This window comes from Paroedura picta, chromosome 5 (genome assembly GCF_049243985.1).
Source record: "Paroedura picta isolate Pp20150507F chromosome 5, Ppicta_v3.0, whole genome shotgun sequence".
NCBI classification, from domain to species: domain Eukaryota; kingdom Metazoa; phylum Chordata; class Lepidosauria; order Squamata; family Gekkonidae; genus Paroedura; species Paroedura picta.
Genome location: NC_135373.1, coordinates 99,556,748 through 99,582,377, shown reverse-complemented (window position 1 = coordinate 99,582,377; position 25,630 = coordinate 99,556,748). Strand labels below are relative to the sequence as shown.

Genomic DNA, 25,630 nt, shown 5'->3' with positions numbered 1-25,630 from the left:
TAGGATGGCACTGTTATTGGTATTGCATAAAGACGCCATTTCAAGCAAATTCTATTTCTTAGGGTTCCATTTCTCGTTTGCCTACTTTTAATGAGCTGTTGGAGAAAAAAAATCAATTCCACTGGAAAATATTTATTGGGACAGATCATATTATCTTGTTGTTCTGTATAATAGTCAACAGGTTCATCTATTTAATACTGAAGCACAGATCATGGTAGATTAGGAGTCTATTTGTCTCGCTTTATGGAGCACGTTAAAATAGATTGATCATTATTAAAGCCAGAGGTGAGAAGGGGAAACTGGGGGAGGGGGAGAAGAGTGGAGACATCCTTTCCATGTGTAAGCTGGAGGCTTTGCAGTCCCTCCAATCACAAGCCACTCATAAAAGGAATAATTCAAATCCTGGAAATTAATGTTTGGTTGAGTGCTTCAGGCTGAAATTTTAGAGCAGTAGAGAAAGTCTATCTCTTCTCCATCCTCCCCCTCCCCTGAACACATCCTGGACTCTGACAGAGAAGAAAATCAGCCACCCATGCAGCACATTTTAATTTTCTTTTGGCGACCGTGCTGTCCCCGCTCAGCTCCCCAGCCACTCAGACTGTTATCAGGGAATAATGTGGTGACAGGGATCAGCCGCAGTCGGTGTCACTGCTCAGGTGTGCAGGCCTTTCAAGGCTCTTTGTGTCATCTTTATTCTTGTTTGTAAAGATAGGTCCTACCGCAGATGGATCGAGAGTTTTCCTGTTTGTGAACTTTCCACTCCAGCCTCTTCTGTATAGAAACGATGATGCATCACTGTTTCATTCTGCCTCAGTCATCATCTGCTACAGGAACCGAGGGATTTAAAGTTAAAACAATGTCAAATGGAAATGGAAAAAGACAACAGCGCACAGAAGTTCCACCTGTCTAGAGAGGCCTAGTTGGAATCATCCACAGTGTGTTTTATATTAAAGCACTGGGTTGAATTCAGACCTTTATAGAAATTCACAAAGGGTAGTCCTGAACTGCTGTTTCACCATGGCAGCCACATAATTGGGATGCGTTCCACAGGCTGGGGGCAAATAATGGCACATGCTCTGCTTGGGGGCTCCCAGAAAGCTCCTGGACAGTCACTTTTGGACACTGGGTGACACACGAGAGAAACCTTTGGTGCAACCAGCAAGTTCATCTCATGTGAACTTCTGACATTCCATGACTTAGTGTGCCGGGGTGGGGGACAGGGGAGTGATTTTGACAAGATGCCGAAGCCGTCCTGAAAAGCTTCAGGATATTCTGAGAACATGGTCAGTGGTTCCTTTTTTATACCTGCTCAAACTAAGCTATGGAATCTGCACCTGTTGCTTACTTTCCCTTGACCTGTTCACAACACTGGTCACTCAGAGATTTAAATATGCTTTTAGGAAATTGTCATATGTGGACTATTACACAGGAGTATCCCCCCTTGCCTTCCCTAAAGACTACCCCTTTGTCTGGGGGACAGAGATCATTATTATTTCAATTTTACTCATGAGGCATTGAGTCTAAAAACTGTAGCAAGCAGGCCAATTATGCCATTAGAAGCAAGAATTGCGAGTGGTGTCAGCCTCCAGTTAAATGCACTTGCAGATTTGCAGTGACTCAACACTGTGAATCCCTTAGATCGAGTGCAAAGGTAGGCCTTGCAGCTGACTCATCACTTTCAGAGATTCCAAAACAGACCCACACAGTAGAAGCAGCAGGAGGTTTTGACAAAGATGTATTGGGAGAACTCTGCAAAGATGCATACCCAGCGCAGCCCACCCTATGCACTTGATTTATCTAACTGCCCATTAATGATTTACCATTATACACACCCTAAACCAGCTGTCCCTAGTCAGAGAGCGACTGCAAGGAATAGAATGAATTGCTGTGTGTAGAACACATCTGAGTGTGGGACGGGAATAGATGGAAGACCAAGGAAGACTGGACAGCTCCCATTCATAACCCTCTCGTCCATTGTTGTGAATTTATAGTCTGACTCTCTCGTCCATTGTTTGATTAATTGTTGCTCACTACAAAACATGACAACTGAGGATCCCCTCAATTCCAAAAGTCACACCTTCTTGAGTGCTGCCTCTTCAGTTTTTGACAGGATTTCTTTCCTAAGCCAAACTACTTAAGAAGGGGCTGGACCAGTTTAAATGTAAAAGACAGACTCTCAGAGCAAACACCAATTAACCTTCAGTGTTAACTAAAGCAGCTTGAGCACCGAAGAACTTAAATTCCTGTTCCTCCTCAAAAGTCACTTCTATAGCTGTGTTCCATTTCTAGGCAGAAAACTGAAGTCATTAAAAGACTTTTCTCAAGACTGTTTGAACCCACCCAGAATCTAAAAATTAAGGAGACATTTTCAAAAAGTGCTTGACTCCAGATGATATTTCCATCCCAGCTTCATAGATATCGATCCCAGTGTCTTAAAAGAACCCCAATTACGTAAAGGAAAATATCAGTGATGTCAAAAAGATTTGCGAGTATACAAATGGAGTCTCCCCTTTGTCCCCTGACATAAAACATGTCATGCAACTTATCTCTCCACAATACCAGCACAGAACTACCATTTGTTTTAGTACATTAGTCTGTGTGACATGTTTGTTGAAAACACGAGCCTGGATCTTTTATGAGTTGTCAAAAATTAAGTATTTCATCATTGCACAAGAAATAAGAAAATGCAAGGCTGGTGTCAGCATGTCCTCAGCTTCCAAGGCCCAGGGCTCCTAGCAGGGCCCACTACTGTTGACCCCCCCCCCCCCAGTACACACACACCACTGCTCAAGCTCCAGCTGCCAGTCTCTGAACAAATTTCTTGCTGAATAAAATTGTTTAGTGCTTAAATGGATGAAAATCTTCACGAGGACAGTGTTATTTCAATTTGGTCCCCAGTTAAATGAAATGAAGCTGCAATAAGCCACCCTTAAATACAGCATGTACGTCAACCTTGGGGGCTAGTACTTATTTAATTACATCAGGTTCAATTTCTTTTTCAGCTAAAGAATAGTAGCTTTGGGGCTTTCTAAAACAGAATGGCAGCAGTCCTAGTGCTAGATGTTGTTTGCCACCAAGTTCCTTTAACATTCCAATATAGCTGATGGGAGGACATGCTGAGGCCTGTTCTCACCACAGCATTTCCTCCTGAAATTACATTCCCATAGTTTTTCTCTCCTTGGGCATACGGAACCAGGAGAAGAACTGTTGTGAGGAGAACACAGGTGAGGAAAGACCTCCCTCTCACCCACTGCTCCTGTGTTTTATGTCTCCCCATTCCTATGTTATGCAATTTCAGCAGGCCCTGCATTTTTACACAAAGATCAGAGCTGGCCCATCCACAAGGCAGACCCAGGCAATGACCCTAGAGCCATTGGTTCAGTGGTGGTGGTTCAGTGGTAAGCTACAGCACTGAGCCCCAATGAGAATGGCTTGAGTGGGTGCAGCTTCCCCACAGTGTAGTAATTTTCTTGATGGTGGCAAGTGCCTTCAAGTCACTCCTGATTTATGGCAGCCCTGTAAGGTTTTCAAAGCAAAAGATATTCAGAAGTGGTTTGCCATTGCCTGCCTTGTCGTCTCCCATCAAAAACTGCCAACCCTTCTTAGGCTACAAGACCTAATAAGATTGAGCTAGCCTGGGCCATGCAGGTTAAGACAGGTCTTTTGCTGGCAGGGGCTCATGGGAATTGTAGGCCATGAACATCTGGAGGACCACAGGTTGACTACCCCTGGTCTAGGGTACCAAAAACCCTTGGGCTGGCTCTAATATAGATTATTACTGCCATTATGTGTAGGTCATCTCTTGCTTTATAGTCAAGGCAATTGGAAATGTATTCAGATCAGTGGTCCCCTTCATCACTGTACAAACCTGCATGGAAGGGACTGCAGCAACTTTAATTAAAATTATCATCTGCACAAAATTGGGGGAAGAATTTATAATTTTTCCAGTGGTTTGTCATGATGCACCACTGCCCCTTCTCAGTTGTACAGAAATCCATGGACTGACAGCAAGAACATTGTCATGTGGTGCTTTTGTCAACTCTATAGGACATTAACCCAATTTTTACATTGCCAGAAGGCTGAAATAATGGACAGCTCACAGAAGCTCTGTAGTCGGGACGCTCAGTAAACTACAGCTCTAATAATTGATACTATTTAGTAAATGGTACCGTTGGGTTGAGTACAATGTACTCTCTCCCACAGCATTCCCAAGTTGTAAAACTTAATGTAGCATAGAATTGGTGATTTGGCAAGACTGTCAGTGATACTATCCTGATAAATATTGCATGCTATTGGTGAGGCACAGAACAGCCATCTGTCCCAGTGCAGCTCTGTGGCAAGTTGGCACACATGTAAATTACACACATCGCTTAGCGCAGTGGTCCCCAACCGTTTTATCACCGGGGACTGGTTAACACTTGACAATTTTACTGAGGCCTGGGGGGGCGTAATTTTTGCTGAGGGATGTCGCCACCACGGCCTGAGCCCCTGCTCCACTTGCTTTCCCACCGGCACCCGCTGCCCGCTGGGGGGTGCTGCTAGCAGCAGCTGCGCAGTGCCACAACGAGGGGGAGCCTCAGCCGTGGCGGCCGCTGGAGAGCATCAGAGGTGAGCCGGCGGCAGAGCGGCAGGGCAGCCCCCGAGGCAGCAGCCGGGGAGGAGGATGAGGGGGAGCCATGGCCCGGTACTGACTGATCTATGGACCAGTAGCAGTCCCCGGACTGGGGGTTGGGGACCACTGGCTTAGCACACCCATTCGTTTCTTGCCTTCATTTCCTTTCTCATCTGACCAATGAATAGGTGCTGCTCCTTGAATTTAAGTATGGAGAATTTAATGGATCCAAACATACGCCATATTTTGGTTCACAGCAGACCCACTCAAAGCAACTTAAAAGATAGAATCAATTAAAAATATATGTTAAGAATCAAACCATTGTAAACACTAAAAATTGACCGAGTTAAACTTTTAAAATAGCAGAGTAAAAGAGCAAGATCTAATTTCTGGACAATTAGAAAGCAGAGAATCAAATTTATCTAATCAGATTAAAACACACCATGAACAAGTTTGCTGGAAGCTGGTCCAGCAGCAGAGTCTCATCTGTGATCCATGAAGTTGCTGATTCGAATCTCAGCCCCAAATGCCTTGAGCAAACCTCTTTCTCTTCAAACCTTCCAAATCTGCAATATAGAGATAATAATGCTTGTGTTTGTATTATTACAGTAATATTACATTTATATATAAAGGTAAAGATAAAGGTATCCCCTATGCAAGCACTGGGTCATGTCTGACCCTTGGGGTGATACCCTCTAGCATTTTATAGGAAGTACTTTAAACCAGTGGTCCCCAACCCCCGGTCCTCAGACCAGAACCGGTCTGTGGATCAGGTTGGGGACCACTGCTTTAAACATTAAAAGCACTGTACATATGCTAAATACTGGTACTATTTAGTAAGGACACACAGCAGGGGAAGGAGTTACATAACCTCAGTGCCACCAACAAGAAGACCCTTCCCACTCACCAAAGCTCATAAATTGATGGGTCAACCAGCAAGGCCTTTCCATGGATCAATTCATGCTGGAAAAGAGAGTTCTAGAGGTATCCTGGTCATAAACTGGTAAGGGCTTTGTACTGAGCCTATCTACAACTTGGGAGGCGATGGAGATGTAGCAGAATAGGTGTAATGTGCACAAAACAATTTGCTGTTAATATCTAGGTACCTGTATTTGGGACCAGTTGAAGTTTCTGGTATCTTTTTTAAAGGCCTTTAATAATACCCATAATTCACAATGGAAGTCATTAACAGATGTTCTACTGTATGGCCAGGTTAGACTGCTCCAAGAGATTGTCTTGTTATGCAGTTCCCTGTGGTGGAACCTTTCCTCCCTGGCTGCCTCATTTGAAGGCAGAAATCCAGGGCAGACTGGGTCCACTGCCAGAAACAATCCCCCATGGGGATACCAGAAACAATGGGGCAAACCACCCCATTGTAAACACCTGGCGGCAGCCCGGCACAGCTGCTGCCGTGTGGAATAGGTCCCATTGAGTAAAAAAATACTTTCTTTTGTTCATTGTGAATCTACTGCCCACCAACTTACATTGGATTCCCTCAAGTTCTCTACTTTCTCTACATGCATAATTTTATAAACCCACATCATGTTTACGTTTTACTTGTCAAAACTGAAAAGTCCCAGATTCATCGGCCTTTCTGTATTGCAAAGTTGCTCCAACCCCTTAATTATCTTGGTTGTCCTTTCCTGTAAGTTTTCTGGCTCTGCAATGCGCTTTTTTGTATACAGTGCCCACAACTGCAGACCACATCAGAGATCTATACAGTGGTATTATATTAGTGGCTGTTTTGCTTTCAGTCCTTTTCCTAAGAATCCCCAGTAGAGAGTTTCCCTTTTTCATTGCTGTTGCACACTGGGTAGGCATTTTCAATGAGCTACTGCTACCACTGTTTCCCTGTTCCCAAGTTTAGATGCCATTAATGTATACTTAAAGCTGGGAGGTTTTGTTTCTGTGTTTATATAATTATCTGCATTACAGTATCCTGAATAATTTTGTGTCAGCCGCAAAATTGGCCACTACACTGCTCTTACCCAGTTCCAGATAATTTATCTACAAAGTTCTGGCCCCAGTACTGATTCTTGTGGGAATCCGCTGTTTACTCCAATCCATTGTGAAAACTTTCCATTTATTCCTGGTCACTACTTCCTTTCATTTATCATTTTAAAAAAATTAATGGAAGGACCCCTCTTCTTATCCTATGACTGCTAAACTTACTTTGGAGTCTTTGGTGAGGTATTTTGTCAAAAACCTTTTGAAAATCCAGCTATATAGTGTCTACTGGATCACAGTTATCTATATGTTTGTTCATGTTCTCAGCAAATTCCAAATGCTTAGTTAGTCAGGACTTCCATTTGCAGAAAGCCACGCTGATTCTACCTTAGCAAGTTTTGTTTCTCTGTGTATCTAATAATTCTAACTTAGATTACAGTTTCTATTAATTAGCCGAACAGAGAAGCTAACTGGCTTGTAGGCAGGTAACTCTTTTTCTAGGATAGCTCTGTTATTCAATCAACAATGAATTTCATCAAGATCAGGATTTGGGGGATTACACAGAACTAAATGCCTATTATGGACATAACTTATAGTGCTTTGTGAAGAAATAATTACTGGGTTGTTGTAAAACAGATCACTAAAATTATATAAATAAATAAATATGGTTATGGCTAAGCTTCCTGTTGGATAGAAGATTAGTGGCCCAGTTTCCTCTTGGAGGTGAAACAAAGTGCCATCAAGTTGTAGCTGACATAAAGCAATCCTTTATGGGGCTTTCAAGGCAAGAGATGATGAGCAGAAGTTGCCTCTGTGTAGCGACTCTGAACTTAACTTGGTGGTCTCCAATCCCAATGCAAACTAAGACTGAACCTGCATAGCTTCTGACATCTGACAAAATTGGAGTAGCCTGGGCCATCCAGGTCAGGCCAGCTTTCCCTTTAAGTCTCTAGAATTTTATAAATATATGCCAATAAAGGTTTATTATTATTATAAATATAGGACAGACACACAGTATGAATATTACCGTTGGATATTAAGCTTGACTTCATTAGATAAATATAAACTTGAACAACTGCTTTTATTTTTTTCCAATTACAATTTATGTGCCTAATTTAACATGCCTGATTGTGAATTAATATGCCTGAGCAAAGCTACTTCATAGGAGATTTCCTTTGTTTTGTGTTCATTTTTAATCTCTCTGGTGTATATCCTCTGCTAGCAATGTTCTGTGATCTAAATTTCATATGCTGGTTGTGGAATGTGGAAGGGAGAATCTGGTGGGTGAAGCAGAGTGTTGGATTGGATGTCCTTTTGGTGACTTCCATCTTTAGGACTCTGTAACTGTACAAGCAAGAACTAATGTAGATCAAGAGAAAGAGAGTTGTAATACCGTGTAAAACATGGTCTGTCCCAAGATCAACAGCCTAGACAGAAGGCAGTATAACAAGGTCACATTGCACCAGCTGAGCTGTGTGTAGACTGCCAAACGTCTTGCTTTCATTCCACCCGTCTCGTGTTCAGTCACATGAATTCAAATTCTCCTAAAATAAGCCACCAAAAAAACAGAAAGTGCTAAAAGACACCCTGGAGGAAGTATGTGAAGATCATTTTCTATTTGAGAATGAGAAGTGATAATTCTCAGCAATATGTCCCTGGTAGACCATTACCTTAAACATGACATTTTCCTTGCATAAAATCAATGTCTCCCTGGTTTATCTGAGGATCAATGATAAAGTTGCTTTGTAAAGAAACTTTGGGCCACTTCATATGGGATCCTGGCTGATAGGCCCAGGGACAAAGTTCAGTTTCATGCATGCACACATTCCCTTAGACCTGCAGGTAAGAAAGGCCCTTTCTTCTTCTTACAACTGCAGCTGACCCATGTGTGTAGGACCCACTTGACATGAACAGTTTCTGTGTCTCGCCATGTATGACCGATAAGCTGGGACTGCATATACACTGGACCCATTTGGAAGTCAAAGGCCAATATATGAATGAATCATGAACAAATTAATAATTTTTTCTGAATTGTTGCCTCTTCAAGACCACAGAGCCCAAATCAAATCCTTCCCTCACCGGTCCTGGCAGCCATCTTGCAAAATCCTGTCAGACTCCCCCAAATCTCAGAATGGGAAGGGTAGGGAGCTGCACCACCACATTCCTCCATCTTCCAAGAACCAAAGCAATGCCCTTCTCTCTTCCTCCCTGACCTTGTTCCTGGACCTTGCCTTTAATGGGTGTGCCTGGCCCCTCTCACATTTCCCCTTGGGAGCCTTCCAGTACGTTGTGGTGGGGGGATGCTCTATCCCCTGCCTCCTAGACTATTTTTATTCTCACAACCAGTTGGCTAGGCTGAGAATTACTGACGCAAGGTCACACAAAGAGCTTCATGGTTGGGATTTGAACCCAAGCCTAACCATCACACTGGCTCTCCGTATATGTGAAGTATTGTTAACATTCTAAAATTCTATATGAATGACAAACATCTGAATATGTTCCCTGAAGAGTATGACATCCTGCTGGTCCCAACAAATTGGTGGTCCCAGGCCCAAGAGAGGTTCACCTGGCCTTGACCAGGGCCAAGGCCTTTTTGGTCCTGGCCCCCACTTGGTGGAATGAACTCCCAGAGGAGACACAGACCCAATTGGAGCTCGTTGAGGTCTGCAGGATCTGCAAAGTGGAGCTCTTCCTCTAGGCATTTGGTTGAGGCAGGGCTACTGGAAACATCTAAGAATCCTTTGTCTCTCCCCCCCCCAAAAAAAAAACTCCCTCATAATACCCCGGATGTGATGAGAACATGGGGGAAATCATGGAAGGTAATGTGATGAGGCCTGGGAGAAAGGATACCAGTTGTTTTAGACTGATTATGTGTTTTATTATATTTTTAATGGTTGTACACATTAATTAACGATTAATTCATTGATGATCATCACTGCTGTTCGTTTGCGGGGGAAGGAGAAAGGTAATCCGAGTTAACAGCTGAGTTATGTCTGTATTTACTAAAAGTAATGCAGGTGTTTTCAAGATCAAATTGAGTCTGATAGTACAGAATTATGGGTAATGGGGCATGTTCCATCGATTTCTGAGTGGCCCCATTATCTGTTTCGCAAGTCACTGATTTTGAAGCCTCTCACCCCAGATAAAGTGAGCCACTTCCTGCCTTAACCTTGTGAGCCACAGCAGGGAAGAGCAGCAGATAAAGGTGCAGGGGACCGATATGTCCACAGCCCTTTCAGATCATATCAGAGCCATGCCAGCAGGAAACGCTACGCTCAAGAAGCTTTCCTCTCACTTGCAGCGATCAGCTTGAGAGTTTCATGTGCAGAGCAACTACTGCTAATAGGGAAATAATTTAAGTTCATTTGATCCATTCAGACACATCATTAGAAGATAAATACGTAAAATGCATTAGTGAAATACTTATCAGTGATCCTACCACTGTGTGAATAAATGCTTGCAGAATTTCTGTGTACAAGTAGGGTTGTTGTTGTGCAAAAAACCCTGAAGGAATTCCAAACTACAACACTTACAACCGCCCGGAGCTGCAAAGAAATGGGCGGTATAGAAATCTAAATATACATGCATGCATGCATGCATGCATGCATACATACATACATACATACATACATACATACAGAATTAACTTTGTGTTCTCATTCATTATGTCTGTGCAGATTCATTTTCCCAAAATCAGATTTAGGGAAAGGAAAGGGTATTAAGACCTTTCTTTGCCTACAGTTGCCCCCAATACCATTTCTTTTGTAACCTCCCCAGAGGGAGAGACTTCTCATTTCAGAGCCCCAGTGGGGGGAGGGGGGGAGCATAGGCAGCAGAAGATTCAGTAGGCTGTGCTTGAAATCACCCCCTTGCCACTTTATCCAAACTCAATGGCTATGTCATTTGAATCAATACATGGGTCTGTCACCATCACATATAATTTGCCCTTGGAGGCAACAGTGAGGAATGTGGGCTGATAGCAAGGACAGAGCTGGAGAGACTAAGCAGCTACACAGCCCAGAAATACAGAGTGATGGGTAGGAAAAATGGGTAGGAAAAAAGGCCTGGATCTTGGTCTGGAGGTGAAAGCAGAAAGGGCATCTTTGGAGATACCCAACGCAGCTATCTAAAGTTGGGGAGGGGGGACCACAGGGCTTTCCCTTCAGTTTGAAGTCACAGTCTCTGCACTTTGTCTCTCTAGAATGTTTTTTTACCTGCCAGTCGAAATAGCAATTCCCAGTTGGTAATTTCCTAATTGGGTAAATCGCACATTAGCCTTGCTAAAAACAGCTTGTTTGCTGTGACGGACTGTCTTCTTCAGGAGATAAATGGGGGTGTGTGACTTTTAGGCTGTATTGTATATCATCAGCTAATACAGCCTTTTGGGATGACAGTCTAGTTTGGGGGTAGTGCCCAGCACTTTGCAGTCTTTCCATTCCCAAATAGCTAAAAATGAGGCTGGCAAACTACTGCTTTGGAAGTTATCCTAAGAAATGTCTCCCATTTATATGAAACCTCTAGGTGATATCATGAAAGGATTCATGGTGAGTTATCATCAGTACGACGCCTAACTCTTCATCTCCTTTTTATCCAGTCAAGATGTGGATTCATCCAGTCAAGGTGGTGGGTTCCCTGAACAATACTTGAAAGTGGTAACAAGCTAGGCAAAAATAAAATAATGTGTAGCTTATCGTGGATACAGTGTTTTGTTTTGTTTTTTAATTAAGAAATCCTCTCCCATCTCCAACATAGATCATATTGGCTGAGTTGTCAATGGTGTCCATCCAGTTGACCCTATGAAAAGCTAGGCTGCTGTTCTGGATGACACCATGTCCTCCCCAAAAGAGTAGATCTGCAGATTAGGAGTGCACCTAGTCTCCACTTTACAGCTAGATGCTCAGGTGTCATCTGAAGCCAGTGGTTGCCTAGGGCCCTTTCTGCATGCACAGCTTAATTTCAGTTATCACTGCATTGAAGCCAGTATCCTTTTAATTCACATCCTGTTCTCACACTCTGTACATTTCTTCTTTATCTGATGTTTCTCCTCCAAATTACAGAGTATAATTTTACATAACAAATGAGAAAAACCAGATTGCCGAGTTTTTTTCTTTTCTTTCTAATCTGAATTATGGATAATGGGCCATTGGTTGGTCTCCATTATTTGGTCAGTTTCTGGCAGAGGGTGCCTTTTGAAATTGTTAGAAATCCCCTTGCCTGAAATTGGCCAATGAGCAGAGACTGTCAGTGATGGAGGCATGGCCTCCCAGGGTGGGGATGGGGGGGTCAAAAATCTGGAGTCATTCTACTGGTCAATTTCCTTCACCTTGGGAGCCAAGAAAGAGGGGGGAAAACAGGGCAATAGTACTTTAAAAAGAAACAGAGATACAGTGAATGGAAAATGAACTGAGCGCTGAAGGGAACAGAACCTGTGTAGAAGCAAAAAGAAAGCCCAATACTCCTGCAAAATGAAAGTGAGTTGGCTTGCATAAGAGTATACCCTCGTGGAATGGAGGACAAAAGCAAAAGGAAACAGTAGTGCTTAAAAGGCCTAGATCTAACTTATTTGGGGCAAGCAAGATTAGCCCTCTGTTAAGCATTTAACTCACCAGCCAGAGTATTTCATTCCATGGGGCTTCTCTTGAGCACCATCTGGGAGCTGCCACTGGTTCAAATTATGGCAGGCCAGCTTCTGATAGGGCTTCTGACAGGGCTTATCCACTGGGATTAAACAAATAACATTCACTGATGGTCTCTGGAACAACTGACAATGGTAGTTATTGCCCTTATGCCCCCCAAAATCTGGGAACAGGTAATTCCGTAACTGCATTTTTAGACATATTAATATTTGTTTTTCTTGTTATGTTATTTCATTTTTTGTAATCCAACTTTTTGGTTGTATTGATTACCTTGTGTAATCTGCCTTGAGTGTCAATGAGAAAGGCAGACAGTAAATAAAATAAATTTTAAAATCAGTGAATAAACCTCAAAATGTCTATTCTGCTCATCAGTGTACTTAAGAAAAAGTTCAGAGATCTTGCTTTTGCTTCATGTGCTGTGGCCATCATAAACAGTAATGGCTATAAAGAGAAAATATTAAAAATATCCAAATCTATATCTGGCTGAATTAAATATCCAATTCATATCCCAGCCTTGAAAAGCTCAGAACAGTCTATGTGAGGCTCCCAGTGCTTCCCAAGCAGATCCCGATAAACTTTTATTAGCTGCAATAAAACTTGAACACCAGTTGACTCTGCTGCTAGTTGCACATAGGACCGTGACCATGTTACATTGACACTGATTGTGACATGGCAGCTGCTGATATCACAGGATCATTGGCTTGGCCAGATGGTTGGCACCATGAGTAGAATAATAATTACAGTAGAAGCTCAGCCCCTGATCAGGGTTGGAATATGTAGGTAATCTTTCTGGTGACGTCTCAATAAGTTATAAACACCATTCTGTTCCCTCCCCCCTCCAGTGCACTCTGCCACAGGAGACAACATGGAAGCCACTGCAAAGTTTGACTTCAGTGCATCAGGAGAAGATGAGCTGAGTTTCCGAGCTGGGGATGTTCTGAAGGTAAGTACAGCACAAGATCGCACCAAAGCATTTTCTTTTCAACACACTTAAGTTTTCTACATTTGCGTGGAGCGTTATCATAAACTGGAAATATCTCCCCCAAACATGCACACAGTTGAGCATAGCAAGCTAATAGTTGAAAGAGATAAAGGGCACACAGATGCTTGAGATTAATGAGACAGGAAGTATGAGGCCCAGGGATAGGAGGAAACTGCCTCCTCGCGCCAACTCCTGTGCTAAGAAGACACCAGACAGAGCCAGTTCATTGCTTTGGAATCTTAGTTCCAGCAAAACAACTATAAAGCAGAGGCTGTCTTTACTAATGCTGCTAGTTCAGTGGTGTTGTCCGAGAACAAGAACTGAGTTACATTCCGTTTGGGCAAAGGAAAAAGAAAAGGAGAAGATGACTTTCAAAACCAGCCACTGGTGAGGCAATTGTATTCAGCTGCCCAAATCCCCAGAGCTTTGTCAGTTTGGCCTGAGGTTAACAGTGGGTCCGTGTTCACCCTAACATATTGCTATGCACTCTGCTCTCTTCAGGCCGTGAATGTTTCTGAAGGCAGTATTAGAGACTGTGGGTAAAGAAAAGTGGTACATAAGAACCATTTCTTTTTTTAAAAATTTGTTTTTATATTTCAATTTATTGACCACCACTCCCAGATCATGCTAGCTCGTGGCAGTTTAACCTTCTGCAATTAACCTTCTATTACTCCAAACAATAAAACAAGAATAAAAACATTTCCAGCAGCCTAAACCAATCACAAGCCTAGTCCCAATATGTACAACCTCAGGAGGTGGCCCAAGATGGACAGGGCATTTAAGGCCATGAAGGCCATTAGGACCATTGGAGGAGGGACCCAAGTCTTCCTCAACCAAATGCCTGGCAGAACAGCTCTGTTTTGCAGGCCCTGCGGAACTGCGATCACTCCATCAGGGCCATCAGCTTTTCCAGGAGCTCATTCTACCAGGTTGGGGCCAGGACTGAAAAGGTCCTGCAGATACGCAGGGCCATGACTGCGGATAGCCTTAAAGGTATGTACCAAAATCTTGAACCTGAACAGAATTGGCAACGAATGCAGCTGCCTCAGCACTAGCTGGACATGAGCCCTGCAAGATGATCTAGTGAAGACCCTAGTAGCATTCTGTACCAACTGCAATTTCCAGGTCAGAAACAGGGGAAGGCCCCCTGTAGTTACAGAAGTTTAATCTGGAAGTGACCGTTGCATGGATCACTGTGGCCAAGTGTTCTGTGGACAGGCAGGGCACTAGTAGCCTAGCCTGGCACAGTTGGTAAAATGCCACCTTGGCCACTCTCATGATCTGCACCTCCTTTGAAAAGGAGGTGTCGAAGATCACCCTCAAATTCCTGGCAGGTACAGCAGTAAGCTGTACTCCATCCAGGAAGGGAAGGCGCGCTTCCTGATCCTGCCCCCTTCTACCCAGCCACAGGACCTCTGTCTTGGAGTTTCAGGTGACTCTGCTTGGGCCAGCCAGCCACTGCTTCCAAACATCTGGCAAATGTATCCCGGGGGGGGGGAAGAGTCCAACCAGCCGTCCATCAGAAGATAGAGCTGGTGTCATCCGCCTACTGGTGACAACCTAGTGATAACCAAAATTCCGAACCAGCTGTGCCAGAGGGCTCATATAGATGTTAAAGAGCATGTGGGAGAGTATCACTCCCTATGGCACTCCAGAAAAGAACGCAAGGGGACGTGACAACTATTCCCCCACTGCCACCGTCTGTGTCCAGTTATGAATTCTCCATCTTCATGCAGATTTAGACAGACATCCACCTGATGAGTCCCTTTAACATCCACACTTCAGCCTCTCCAATGTAAGGGCAGCACAATTAAGACGTATGACTGTTACACATGCTTCATTGCACATGAATGTCCTTGTGTGTCTGTACAGAAGCACACGTGTACATCATCAGAATTTTTTCAAGACATCCCTCCCAGCTGGCTAAGTTGGATCATTTGTATTTCTCCAGTTCTGACCATTAAAAACAAAGCAAACCCCTAACAATCTCACAAAGAATGCCTTAAGCTCTCCTTAAGATCTTCAAAGCAGAACGCCTCCATCAGAGAGACATTAGGAATGCACGGTTGAGATCCCTCCAGCACCTGAATAAGCCTATAGGAATTTGGACAAAACTAACAAGCACGTTGTCTAATATCTTCCTGCCTTTCTCATAACTCCGCTTTTCCCCTGAATGCTCTTGGAGTTCCCCTTTGGCTGCTGTTTTACCAGAACCCCTAATAACAGCAATGCCACCATTCCAATCCAGTCTGCAATTAACCTTCTATTACTCCAAACTAAATTTTATTTCCTTCCTCGCATCCTTTTCCTTTTGATTTCCTTGCCTTTCCTTTGAGACTCGTTCATTTGACATGAAGCTGAAATGAATTATTGGGCTATATTATAAATCACAATACTAGTTAAGTCGGTGTTATGACATTGTGCGTAGGGGTGCAAAAGAAACCTGCAGTGCTGTGAGATTACCCCTTGAGGGCTGTGGGAAATTGCTTGCCTCTTTGTGACTATTTGTATGAAAGGTGGGAAGTGGGGAATGTGGCCTGTGCACAGTGCAGCTCCTGGATTTGGGGAGTATCCTTGACCAAGAAGCCCTCAGAACAAAAATCAAGCCCAGTGGCACCTTGAAGACCAACTTTGTTCTATTACTTCAGGCCCACCCAGCTACCCACCACAATCTATCAAGAAGCCCTCAGTGAGCCTGCTCCCTAAATGGGTCCACCATCAAATCACCACCTACTCACTTGCCTTTCCCCTCTGGGCCACTACTTACTCATCCAAGAGGACAGAGGGCAGACAGAGAGCAACAGCATAGAGGCGAAATAGGGCAGAGCTGGGGACCTCATGTCCCACCCACCCGGCTGGGCCTCTGCAGTTGCCTAGGCTTTCCAGTCTGTGAATCGGAGAGACGTGGCACTATCAAAAAAGCCCTTCATCCTATTCTGATTTTTCCTTTTGTATATAGATCTTGAGCGCTGAGGACGATTGGTGCAAGGCTGAGCTGAAGAGTTGTGAAGGTTTCGTCCCAAAGAATTTTATAGATCTCTGCATTCCCAGGTAAGTCCAAATGCTATTTTTTGTTTCAGATGCTAAAGATTTTTTTTCTTTAATCTTGAGAGTATGCGTTTAAGAAATTATATAGCAAAATTGAATATAGCCTTGCCTGTTCGTCTTCACCCTGGTCCTGAGTGCATGTAACACGCCCTCTCCTTGTCCCATGCCAGAGCTCTGTGAATCACTTCCCCAGTGTTACGCACAGAGATGCTCTTGACCTAAGAGGGGGAAATAGCTCTCCTATAGGTCTCATTCCATAGAAATGCAGACATGATGTAAGCGCAGCAAACTAGCAAACAGAGACTAATGAGGAGATTAGGCTGCCCAAACATGTTATAAAAGCCATTCCTTGCCCGTTAGGGCTGGCTTGAGCCCAAACACATGTTTGAGGCAGTAGCATTTTAAAGGGAATCAGTTAGGTGGCATGTGAGCTCTAAGATAAGTCCCAGAAGTTTAGGTCATGTTGCAGGGGACTCAGAGGACACTAGGCCCTCAATTACAACACGGTGGCTGCCTGGGGTGACAAAATGTGTTGGAGCAGCCATGCTGCCTTGTAATCTGTGCTGCTGGTAGAAGCTTCTTCTAACGACAGCCGCTCCGAACCTGCTTTTCTGAAAATACTGTGTGATACCAGAGAGAGCATGCCTGGCCGTTCAACACCACCAAGCAAGATATATGCTAATGTGGATTTCTAAGTAATGATTTGCTTCTTATTAACCTGGTGCAGGTGTGAGAGGAGCTCTTGGGGGTGGGGGTGAGGGTGTGCACATGGATGTGCGTTGCACCACTGGCCCCTGCTGGATAGAGCCAAAAGGAGTCCTTGTGTGGAACAGCTCCATCTGCTGGCGGCAGAGTGAGATCTCTCTCAACGCAGGGCTGTGTGATTTTGGAGACAAAATTGATTGATTTCCCCCTTTGATCTGTTACACTTGGATGTTATACACGTCAGCTCCATCAGCACCTCAGTCTGCATTTCTTCCTGGGCCTCGTGCATGAAACTAAATGTTTATTCTGAACTCTGATATATATGTGTACTTGTAGGCATTGCATTTAATGGTAGGAATGACTTGCTTCTGGGTGCCTCTTGAAGCTGCAGAACACTGAATGAAACTGATGATTGGTTATGGGCAAGTAGTTCGTATTGGACACTGGCAATAAGTTTGGGGGCATTTTTTCATACCCTTTTTTGTTAACAAATCATTAGGATGTGCTGTATCAGAAAAGGTCAAAAGGCATTTCCTATCCTTGTATTGTTTTTCTTTAGCCTGGCTTATTCTGTGATCTTTAATCAAGGAGTAGTTTTTTCTATTCACTGTGGCAACTGCCCTTGTTCTGACCATCTTCTTCTCACAAAGCTGAAGGTTTTTCCGCCTGGGGTCCTTGCATCTCCTCAGTCTGCCCAACTCTCTAAGCAGGAGCAGACAAAAGGCTTCTTTAACACCCAGCTTTCCTTTTTCTTCATCCAGCCTGATGAAGAGTTCTAGAGAACGCAAATGCTTGCACGCTATTTTTTGTGGCTTTTAAATTGGTTTTACACAGATTTGGGGTTTTGCTTTTCCTGTGATGTCTGTTTCTCTCCACTCGCTAACACTTCCTTTTGTCACCACCTTCATTAATCTCCATATGATTTGTTTCACTCGACAGCTGGTTCCATGAGGGAATAACCCGCCACCAGGCAGAGAATAAACTCAGGGGGAAGGGAGTTGGCTGTTTCATTGTCCGAGCCAGCCAGAACTCCCCAGGGGACTTCTCTATCTCTGTCAGGTACCTGTGGTTTTTCTTCTTCTTTTCTGTCTATTAAGAAAGATGAATGTTTCAGATATCCTCCCTGTGGCATGCATCCCGACATTTTGGAGCTTTTTGCTAGATGGACAGATAAATCTATTCATTTAAGAATGTGTACCCTGCCATGTGACTCCAAGGAAGCCTCAGGGTTACAGCACAATGAACACAATAATCACTTTAAAATTCAAAAATCTAATCTAAAAGCAGACATAATGAAGAAAACAGTTAAGCATAAAGCTACTGAGCAGCAACCAAAAACTGCCCTATTTATTTATTTATTGTATTTATATACCGCCCTCCCCGGAGGCTCTTTACTAGCTCTGGTTAGTTGCTACATTGATCTTGAATTCCTAGAAGATGTCACAGAAGATGTCTCATTTGAAAAAAGTAGCCTTAAGAATCTTGATATTATAAACATTGATTTTTGGAGGGCATTCTGAGAGCAATCGTGTCTTATTACATTAATTTCTAGCTTGGCAATCCACTCTTTTTATACTGTTTACTATATCTCCTACATGGTTCCCATAGCATTGTAGTTCACCTTGAGTCTCAGCAAGAAAGGCAGAATATAAATAAAGTGAACATGCCCTACACATGATTATCCCAATACACACAGTTGCCATTTTGTGCAAATGGAGTGGTATGTGTATTTTCCAAACATATACAGTTTTGGCATGCCACATGTTCCTTCAAAAACCTGAAGTTGATTCACACATACCAAAGTTGGACACACATGGAAAATATGTGAATTGCCTCATTGACTCAAAATGGCAATCACACACACACACACACACACACACACACACGTGAGGAGATTACACATTTGATGAGCCACCATGCCTTCAAACAAATACAGCTTTGATTCTCTCTGAGATTAAAACATTTAAATTCTGTGGCTCTTTTCTTTTTGACTTTTAAAAAAGTTGGATTTAGATGCAAGCCAGGGCAAGCTTAGGGGAAGCTAAATTTGCAAAACAAAAAGAGACAAATAGATCCCAGAGGTACATAACACAAGAGAGAAGAACCTCAGCTGTAAACGGCAGGGTCTTGGCTGTTGTTTAAGGCCATTTAACCAACAATGGGAAGTTCCTGGCTTATTGTTCAGCACATCATACTTGAGTAAAGGTGAGGTGGTCTACAATAGGGTTGCCACCCTCCAAGTGGTGGCTGGAAATGTTCTGGGATTACACATGAAGTTGAGGCAGACCAGTCATCCATCAAGGTCAATGTGAGTACAATCATGGCAGAAATACATGGGGTTTCAGGCAGTCAATACTGTCTACTCAGACCAGCAGCTGCTATCCAGGGTCTCAGGAAGAGGCTTTTGACATCACCTCCTACCTGGTCCTTTTTACTGGAGTTGCTAGGGATTGAAAATTAGACCTTCTGCATGCCAAGCAGATGCTCTATCATTGAGCCACAGCTGCCCCCCCCCCCGCATTATTTATAAATCTATGGATTTATTCTTTGTTATCAAGCAGAACATGAACACATGAGCCTACCTTATACTGAGTCAAACAGTTGGTCCATCAGTCTTGTCTACGTAGACTGGCAGCATCTCTCCAGGATCTCAGGCAAAGGTCTTTCACATCACCTTTAGCTGGAGACGCTTGGTACTGAACCTTGGATTTTCTGCTCTGGAACTGAGCCACAGCCCCTTCTCTGAGATCAGTTCACCTGAAGAAAGTGACTGCTTTAGAAGGTGGACTCTATGGCATAATACACCTCTGAGTCCCTCTTTCTCCAAACCCTACCCCCCTCAAACTCCTCTCCCCAAATGTCCAGGTATTTCCCAACCCAGAGAAGGCAGCCCTACAACTAGGCATTATTTGAAATATAGTTATACATATGCATCAAGTTCTCGGAATTCCTAGCTTTCTTGCTTTCTTTTTAAAAATTCTCTGTCCCCTGATGGTTGTTAGATTGCACAACACCAAATAGGACACAGGATTTTTATCTCGCTGGAGATGCTAATTTTCTGCCCCCCAAGCATTTCTTCCCTGCTCTAATGAAGCTGATGACAATATGCATTGCACCTTTGCATTGTTTATAAGGATTCCTTATAGCAGTGGTCCCCAACCCTCGGTCCGGAGACCGGTCTCGGTCCACGGATCAGTTGGTACCGGGACGTGGCTCCTCCTTGTCCTCCTCCCCGGCTGCTTCCTCGGGGGCTGCCCTGCCACTCTGCCGCTGGCTCACCTTTGGTGCTCTCCAGCGGCTGCCATGGCTGGAGCTCCCCCTTGGCATGGCACTGTGCAGCTGCTGCTGGCAGCGTTCCCCAGCAGGTGACGGGAAGTCAGGGGTGCCGGCAGGAAAGCAAGTGGAGCAGCGGCTCAGGCAGTGGTGACATCCCTCGGCAAAAGACTACCCCACCCCCGGGCCTCAGTAAAATTGTCAAGCATTGACCGGTCCCCAGTGATAAAAAGGTTGGGGACCATTGCTTTATAGCACCCCTGCCACCTTCTGACTGTAAGATAAAGACTCAGATCTCCATTCCTACTGATATCAGTCCAAGGAAGTTTTGACTTTTGAAAACTTGTACCCTGAATATTTTGTTGGTCTGTAAGATGCTGTTGGACTCAAATCTACAGTCCAACACTACAGTCTAACATAGCTATCCTCCAAAACAGCACAAAATTCTGTTGCTACAGAACTATGTATTATAGGCAATGTAACTGATTAATCAATAATTAATCAACTAAAATGCATGCCATTTATCACCTAAGATTTTTCTAATTGGATGGAAGCCCTGTAATATTTTTAACACAGTACTGAATAAAACTGCCATCTTCAGTGGAGGGGGATCCAAAATTAAATTTTTTTAATCTTCCGGCAATATTCAGAGCCAACTTCATGAAAAGTTCCTGTCAAAAATACAAATAGAATTTCTTAACCCTTATAATATGTCTCCAGTCTCACTGAAATCTTAATGGGACCTTAACAGAGAGCCATGGCTGCAAATTCCTTTCTCAAACTCTTGTTCTAGCATGTTGTTTCATGCTGTAATATATTTCTTTAGGGTAGGTGATATCATAATAGATTTCCCAAAGGGGAGAGAGCATAGAATCATAGTGTTGGAAGGGGCCATACAGGCTATCCAGTCCAACCCCCTGCTCAGTGCAGGATCACCCTAAATCCTGTCATGTCTAGGTTCTGCCTCATGGGAAGAAACAGTGGACAATCTTGAATGCTTTTGCAGAAATCTCTAAAGAGAAGAAGAGCTGGGTTTTTATACCCCGCTTTTCACTACCTCAAGGAGTCTCAAAGCAGCTTACAAACACCTCTCCCTTCCTCTCCCCACAACAGATGCCCTGTGAGCTAGGTGGGGTTGAGAGACCTCAGTTAGAACTGCTCTGCAAGAACAGCGCTAAGAGAACTGTGACTAACCCAAGGTCACCCCGCTAGCTGCCTGTGGAGGAGTGGGGGAATCAAACCTGTTTCTCCAGATAATAGTCCGCTGCTCTTTAAGCACTGCACCATGCTTACTCTGAAGAACCATGTTGACAAAACCACTTGGAATTTCTTATCTTGGGCACAGAGTCCAATTTTAGAGTATGTAGTAAACGTGACTCCACTGAAGCTACATTCTCCCAATCTGAATGTGACCAGTTTCTTGTAACCAATTCTGAAACCTCTGGTGAACACTGATGTTAAAGGATCTTAGAAATCTAAAAACTGTTGTGAATGTTTGGGTTTTTCCCCCTTGAAACTAGGCATGAAGATGATGTCCAGCACTTTAAAGTCATAAAAGACACAAAGGGCAACTATTTTTTGTGGAGCGAGAAATTCCCATCACTAAATAAACTTGTGGAGTATTACAAGACTTCTTCCATCTCCAAACACACTCAGATCTTCCTGAGGGATGAGACTTCAAAAGAACAGCAGGTACACCTTTTATAAACACCTTTAAAAGGGGATTAGATAGATTGACGGAGGATAAGTTCATCAGCGGCTACTAGCCATGGGGACTAAGGAGAACTTCCATGTTCAGATGCACTAAACCTCTGAATCCCAGAGCCAGGTGGCAACATAAGGGGAAGTGAACACTAGTGGTGTTCTGTTATTGTTTCTTTGGGGCCTGTCTTGCTAGTGGTCACAGAAAACAGTTCAATGAATCATCAGCAACTTACAAGATTTACTGAATAGTGCCAGTCCTCTTGCATACAGTCAGTCCCCAAATGTTAAACAACTCCTCACCCACAATAATGTGATATCTAATTTAAACATGGACACTGGTACCAGAGCTTGCAATAAACACAGATGCCAAACACAGACAGCACTATAACTGGACCTAATAACATCTACCTTCTCAGGCTTATTTGCATGCTCATCTCTTAACATTGTATATGCCATCAAATGCCAACAATGCTGTTTGGTTCTCTACATAGGGCAAACAGGTCAAACCCTATGCCAAAGGATAAATGGACACAAATCTTACATCAAGAATCACAACACTGAGAAATCTGTAGGAGGACGCTTCAATTTTCTAGGACATTAAATTGGTGACCTCAGAGTACCTGTTTTATTGCAAAGGAACTTCAGACAGATCAGAAAGGGAAAATGCAGAGCTGCAAATTATTGCAACACTGAGGAATCCCCAGGACTTAACAAGGATATTGGTTTTTTATCTCACTACATATGCTAACCTCTTTCAGTCCTTACATCTATGTTCTCACCAATACCCCAGAAGGGACATGCATCCTCTTTATTTTACTTAATTAAATTTCTGAACAGATTATTTAGATATTGCATTTTGACACAATTTATTGGCACAGCAAGAAAAAGTCTCAAGGAGCACCACAGAACAGAGATAATGAACAATTATACTGAACACCATGGTGTAAACCTAAAATAAAATTGAGGCTCTTTTGGGATTGGGAGATGCATTTATGCTGGTTTGTTGAAAGGGCTCCAGGGTACACCTTTTGTTAGAGCTGAACAATCCGATTCATGAGAACTCCATTGTTTGTCTAACTCTGTTTGCAAAAGGATAGATTCAAATGAGTAGCTGTGTTGGTCTGAAGTAGCACAATAAAATCAGAGTCCAGGGGCACCTTTAAGACCAACAAAGATTTATTCAAGGTGTGAGCTTTCAAGTGCAAGCACTGACGAAGGGCGCTTGCACTCGAAAGCTCACGCCTTGAATAAATCTTTGTTGGTCTTAAAGGTGCCCCTGGACTCTGATTTTATTCTGTTTGCAAAACGTAGACTTCCAAAAAGCACTGAAACAGGGTCTGGTTTAAGTATGATGAGCAAAAGTTGTCAGGAGTTATTGGAGTAAGTGTGTTCCTTGAGAGAGAGAGAGAGAGAGAGAGAGAGATCCAAAAGTTATTTCGGCAGCAGGAATATCCCAGGTCACAGGCAGCCTGTTCTGGTCTAATCCAGTAAAATGAGGAAATGGCAGATCAGAGGTTGCAAACCATTACGCACAGAACTGAAAGAGAGAAGGCACCGTAACTACAGTAACCAAAGCCTCGCTTAACCAGGAAGCGGACTCTGATATTAAATTACCAGGATGTGAGTGTGGAGGTAAGGCAGAAAATGTGACGTGCTTACAATAACAATGACATTTTTATAGCCAGGTGAGGAGTAATTTCTTATCAGCTTCAAAAGGAAGGCATAATAGATTTCTTCATGTGATTAAAGGTCATATAATTTGGACATTAACCTGTTCTACATCCCCACCCCCAAATTCTGGCTTTAGGACAGAAAACGGCATTAGAAAAGAAAGGTCGATAAGATTGAAATATTAGCAAAATCAGAAGGTAGATTGTGTTAGGAAGGAAATGTGTGTAAGAGAGCAAGCAATCTTGAGCATGTATCTGGAAAAGAGAATTTTCAGTGATAGGTCTCAAACCGTTTTTACTTTGCTTTATTATGCAGATTATTAGCCAGCATGTTTGTTTTACAAGAAGCCTGTTTTTCTGTATTTTCTTCTGCATTTAGCAGAGCACACATTCATATCAGTAGAGCAGAAACAGCTCAAAGATTATTTAAACATCTTAAGCAGCATACATGTGCTGCTTCCATACAGGAGTGGGGAAAGGCACCCTCATTGCAGAATCAGGGGCAAGCACTGCAGGAGCAGGTCCGTGCACCCCATTCCTGGGTTGCTCGTTGTGGATGCTGCCCCTCCTTCCCCGTCTGCTCTGTCACAGGGGCGCTTCAGGCCTCACCATAGCTTGGCAGCCGCTTCCTACATCCCAGCTGAACTGTAAAACTGTGAAAACAAAAGGCCATTAAAGGTCTAGACAGGAGGAAGTAGGTTTGCCAGGGTTAGTAAATACCTGCGTACTTTGGGGGTGGAGCCAAGAATGGGTGGGATTGGGGGCAGGGAGGAACCTTAGTGGAGTATAATGCTATGGAGTCCACCCTCCAAGCAACCATTTTCTACAGAGGAACTGATCTCTTTAGTCTGAAGACTTCATTTTCAAATAAAATTCTGAGCACCTATCAATTATGTTAGATACGCTCGCAGAGTTTAAATATACAAAGAAAGCAGAGCACCAAAATGTTTAAAAGAATGAAATAGTTTTTTTACAAAGAGAAACAACAATTCTATGGACCAGAAGGCCGGATAGAATTCTTTGAGGTCTCTTCTGCTTTTAAAGCAGGCCCTGGTCCAGATTAACATTTCCAGTGTTCCAGTGAATGTCCTAGGATCTTAGCATACTTTGGAGAAAGGCTGGCTCATATAGGACACTAACTGGACACTGGAAATGTTCATAGAATCATAGAATCATAGAATCATAGAATCATAGAATCATAGAATCATAGAATCATAGAGTTGGAAGGGCCCATACAGGCCATCTAGTCCAACCCCCTGCTCAATGCAGGATCAGCCCAAAGCATCCTAAAGCATCCAAGAAAAGTGTGTATCCAACCTTTGCTTGAAGACTGCCAGTGAGGGGGAGCTCACCACCTCCGTAGGCAGCCTATTCCACTGTTGAACTACTCTGACTGTGACAATTGTTTTCCTGATATCTAGCCTATATCGTTGTAGTTTAAACCCATTACTGCGCGTCCTTTCCTCTGCAGCCAACAGGAACAGCATCCTGCCCTACTCCAAGTGACAACCTTTCAGATACTTAAAGAGGGCTATCATGTCCCCTCTCAACCTCCTTTTCTCCAGGCTGAACATTCCCAAGTCCCTCAACCTATCTTCATCGGGCTTGGTCCCCTGGCCCCAGATCATCCTCGTCACTCTCCTCTGTACCCTTTCAATTTTATCTACATCCTTCTTGAAGTGAGGCCTCCAGAACTGCACACAGTACTCCAGGTGTGGTCTGACCAGTGCCGTATACAATGGGACTATGACATCTTGTGATTTTGATGTGATGCCCCTGTTGATACAGCCCAAAATGGCATTTGCCTTTTTTACCGCTGCATCACACTGCCTGCTCATGTTTAGCTTACAATCCACAAGTACCCCAAGGTCTCGTTCACACACATAGTGTTACCTAGAAGCGTATCCCCCATCCAGTAGGCATGCTTTTCATTTTTCTGACCCAGATGCAGAACTTTACACTTATCTTTATTAAATTGCATCTTGTTCTCATTTGCCCATTTTTTCATTGTGTTCACATCTCGTTGAACTCTGTCTCTATCTTCTGGAGTATC

The 25,630-nt window shown here is 43.4% G+C and overlaps 1 protein-coding gene and 1 long non-coding RNA gene across 5 annotated transcripts in view; one reads left to right on the top strand and one right to left on the bottom strand.

Annotated features, from left to right (window-relative positions):
• The window catches only part of GRAP2 (GRB2 related adaptor protein 2), a 65,432-nt gene that overhangs the window by 29,699 nt on the left and 10,103 nt on the right, over positions 1–25,630 (top strand). For 3 of the 4 annotated variants that reach the window (XM_077339432.1, XM_077339431.1, XM_077339433.1), the window contains 4 exons: positions 13,038–13,138; positions 16,137–16,228; positions 17,870–17,989; positions 21,724–21,895. In XM_077339432.1, coding sequence (XP_077195547.1) covers positions 13,061–13,138; positions 16,137–16,228; positions 17,870–17,989; positions 21,724–21,895 — 462 coding nt within the window. In that variant the 5' untranslated portion in view covers positions 13,038–13,060. Of the gene's footprint in view, positions 1–13,037; positions 13,139–16,136; positions 16,229–17,869; positions 17,990–21,723; positions 21,896–25,630 lie in introns of those variants that run through there. The other variant, XM_077339434.1, reaches the window with a different exon arrangement.
• LOC143838309 (uncharacterized) lies at positions 789–24,218 on the bottom strand. Its single transcript, XR_013231329.1, has 5 exons — positions 24,026–24,218; positions 19,513–19,687; positions 7,953–8,103; positions 5,055–5,178; positions 789–824 (listed from the first exon to the last, which is right to left on the bottom strand). It is a non-coding gene; the product is annotated as an uncharacterized LOC143838309 (long non-coding RNA).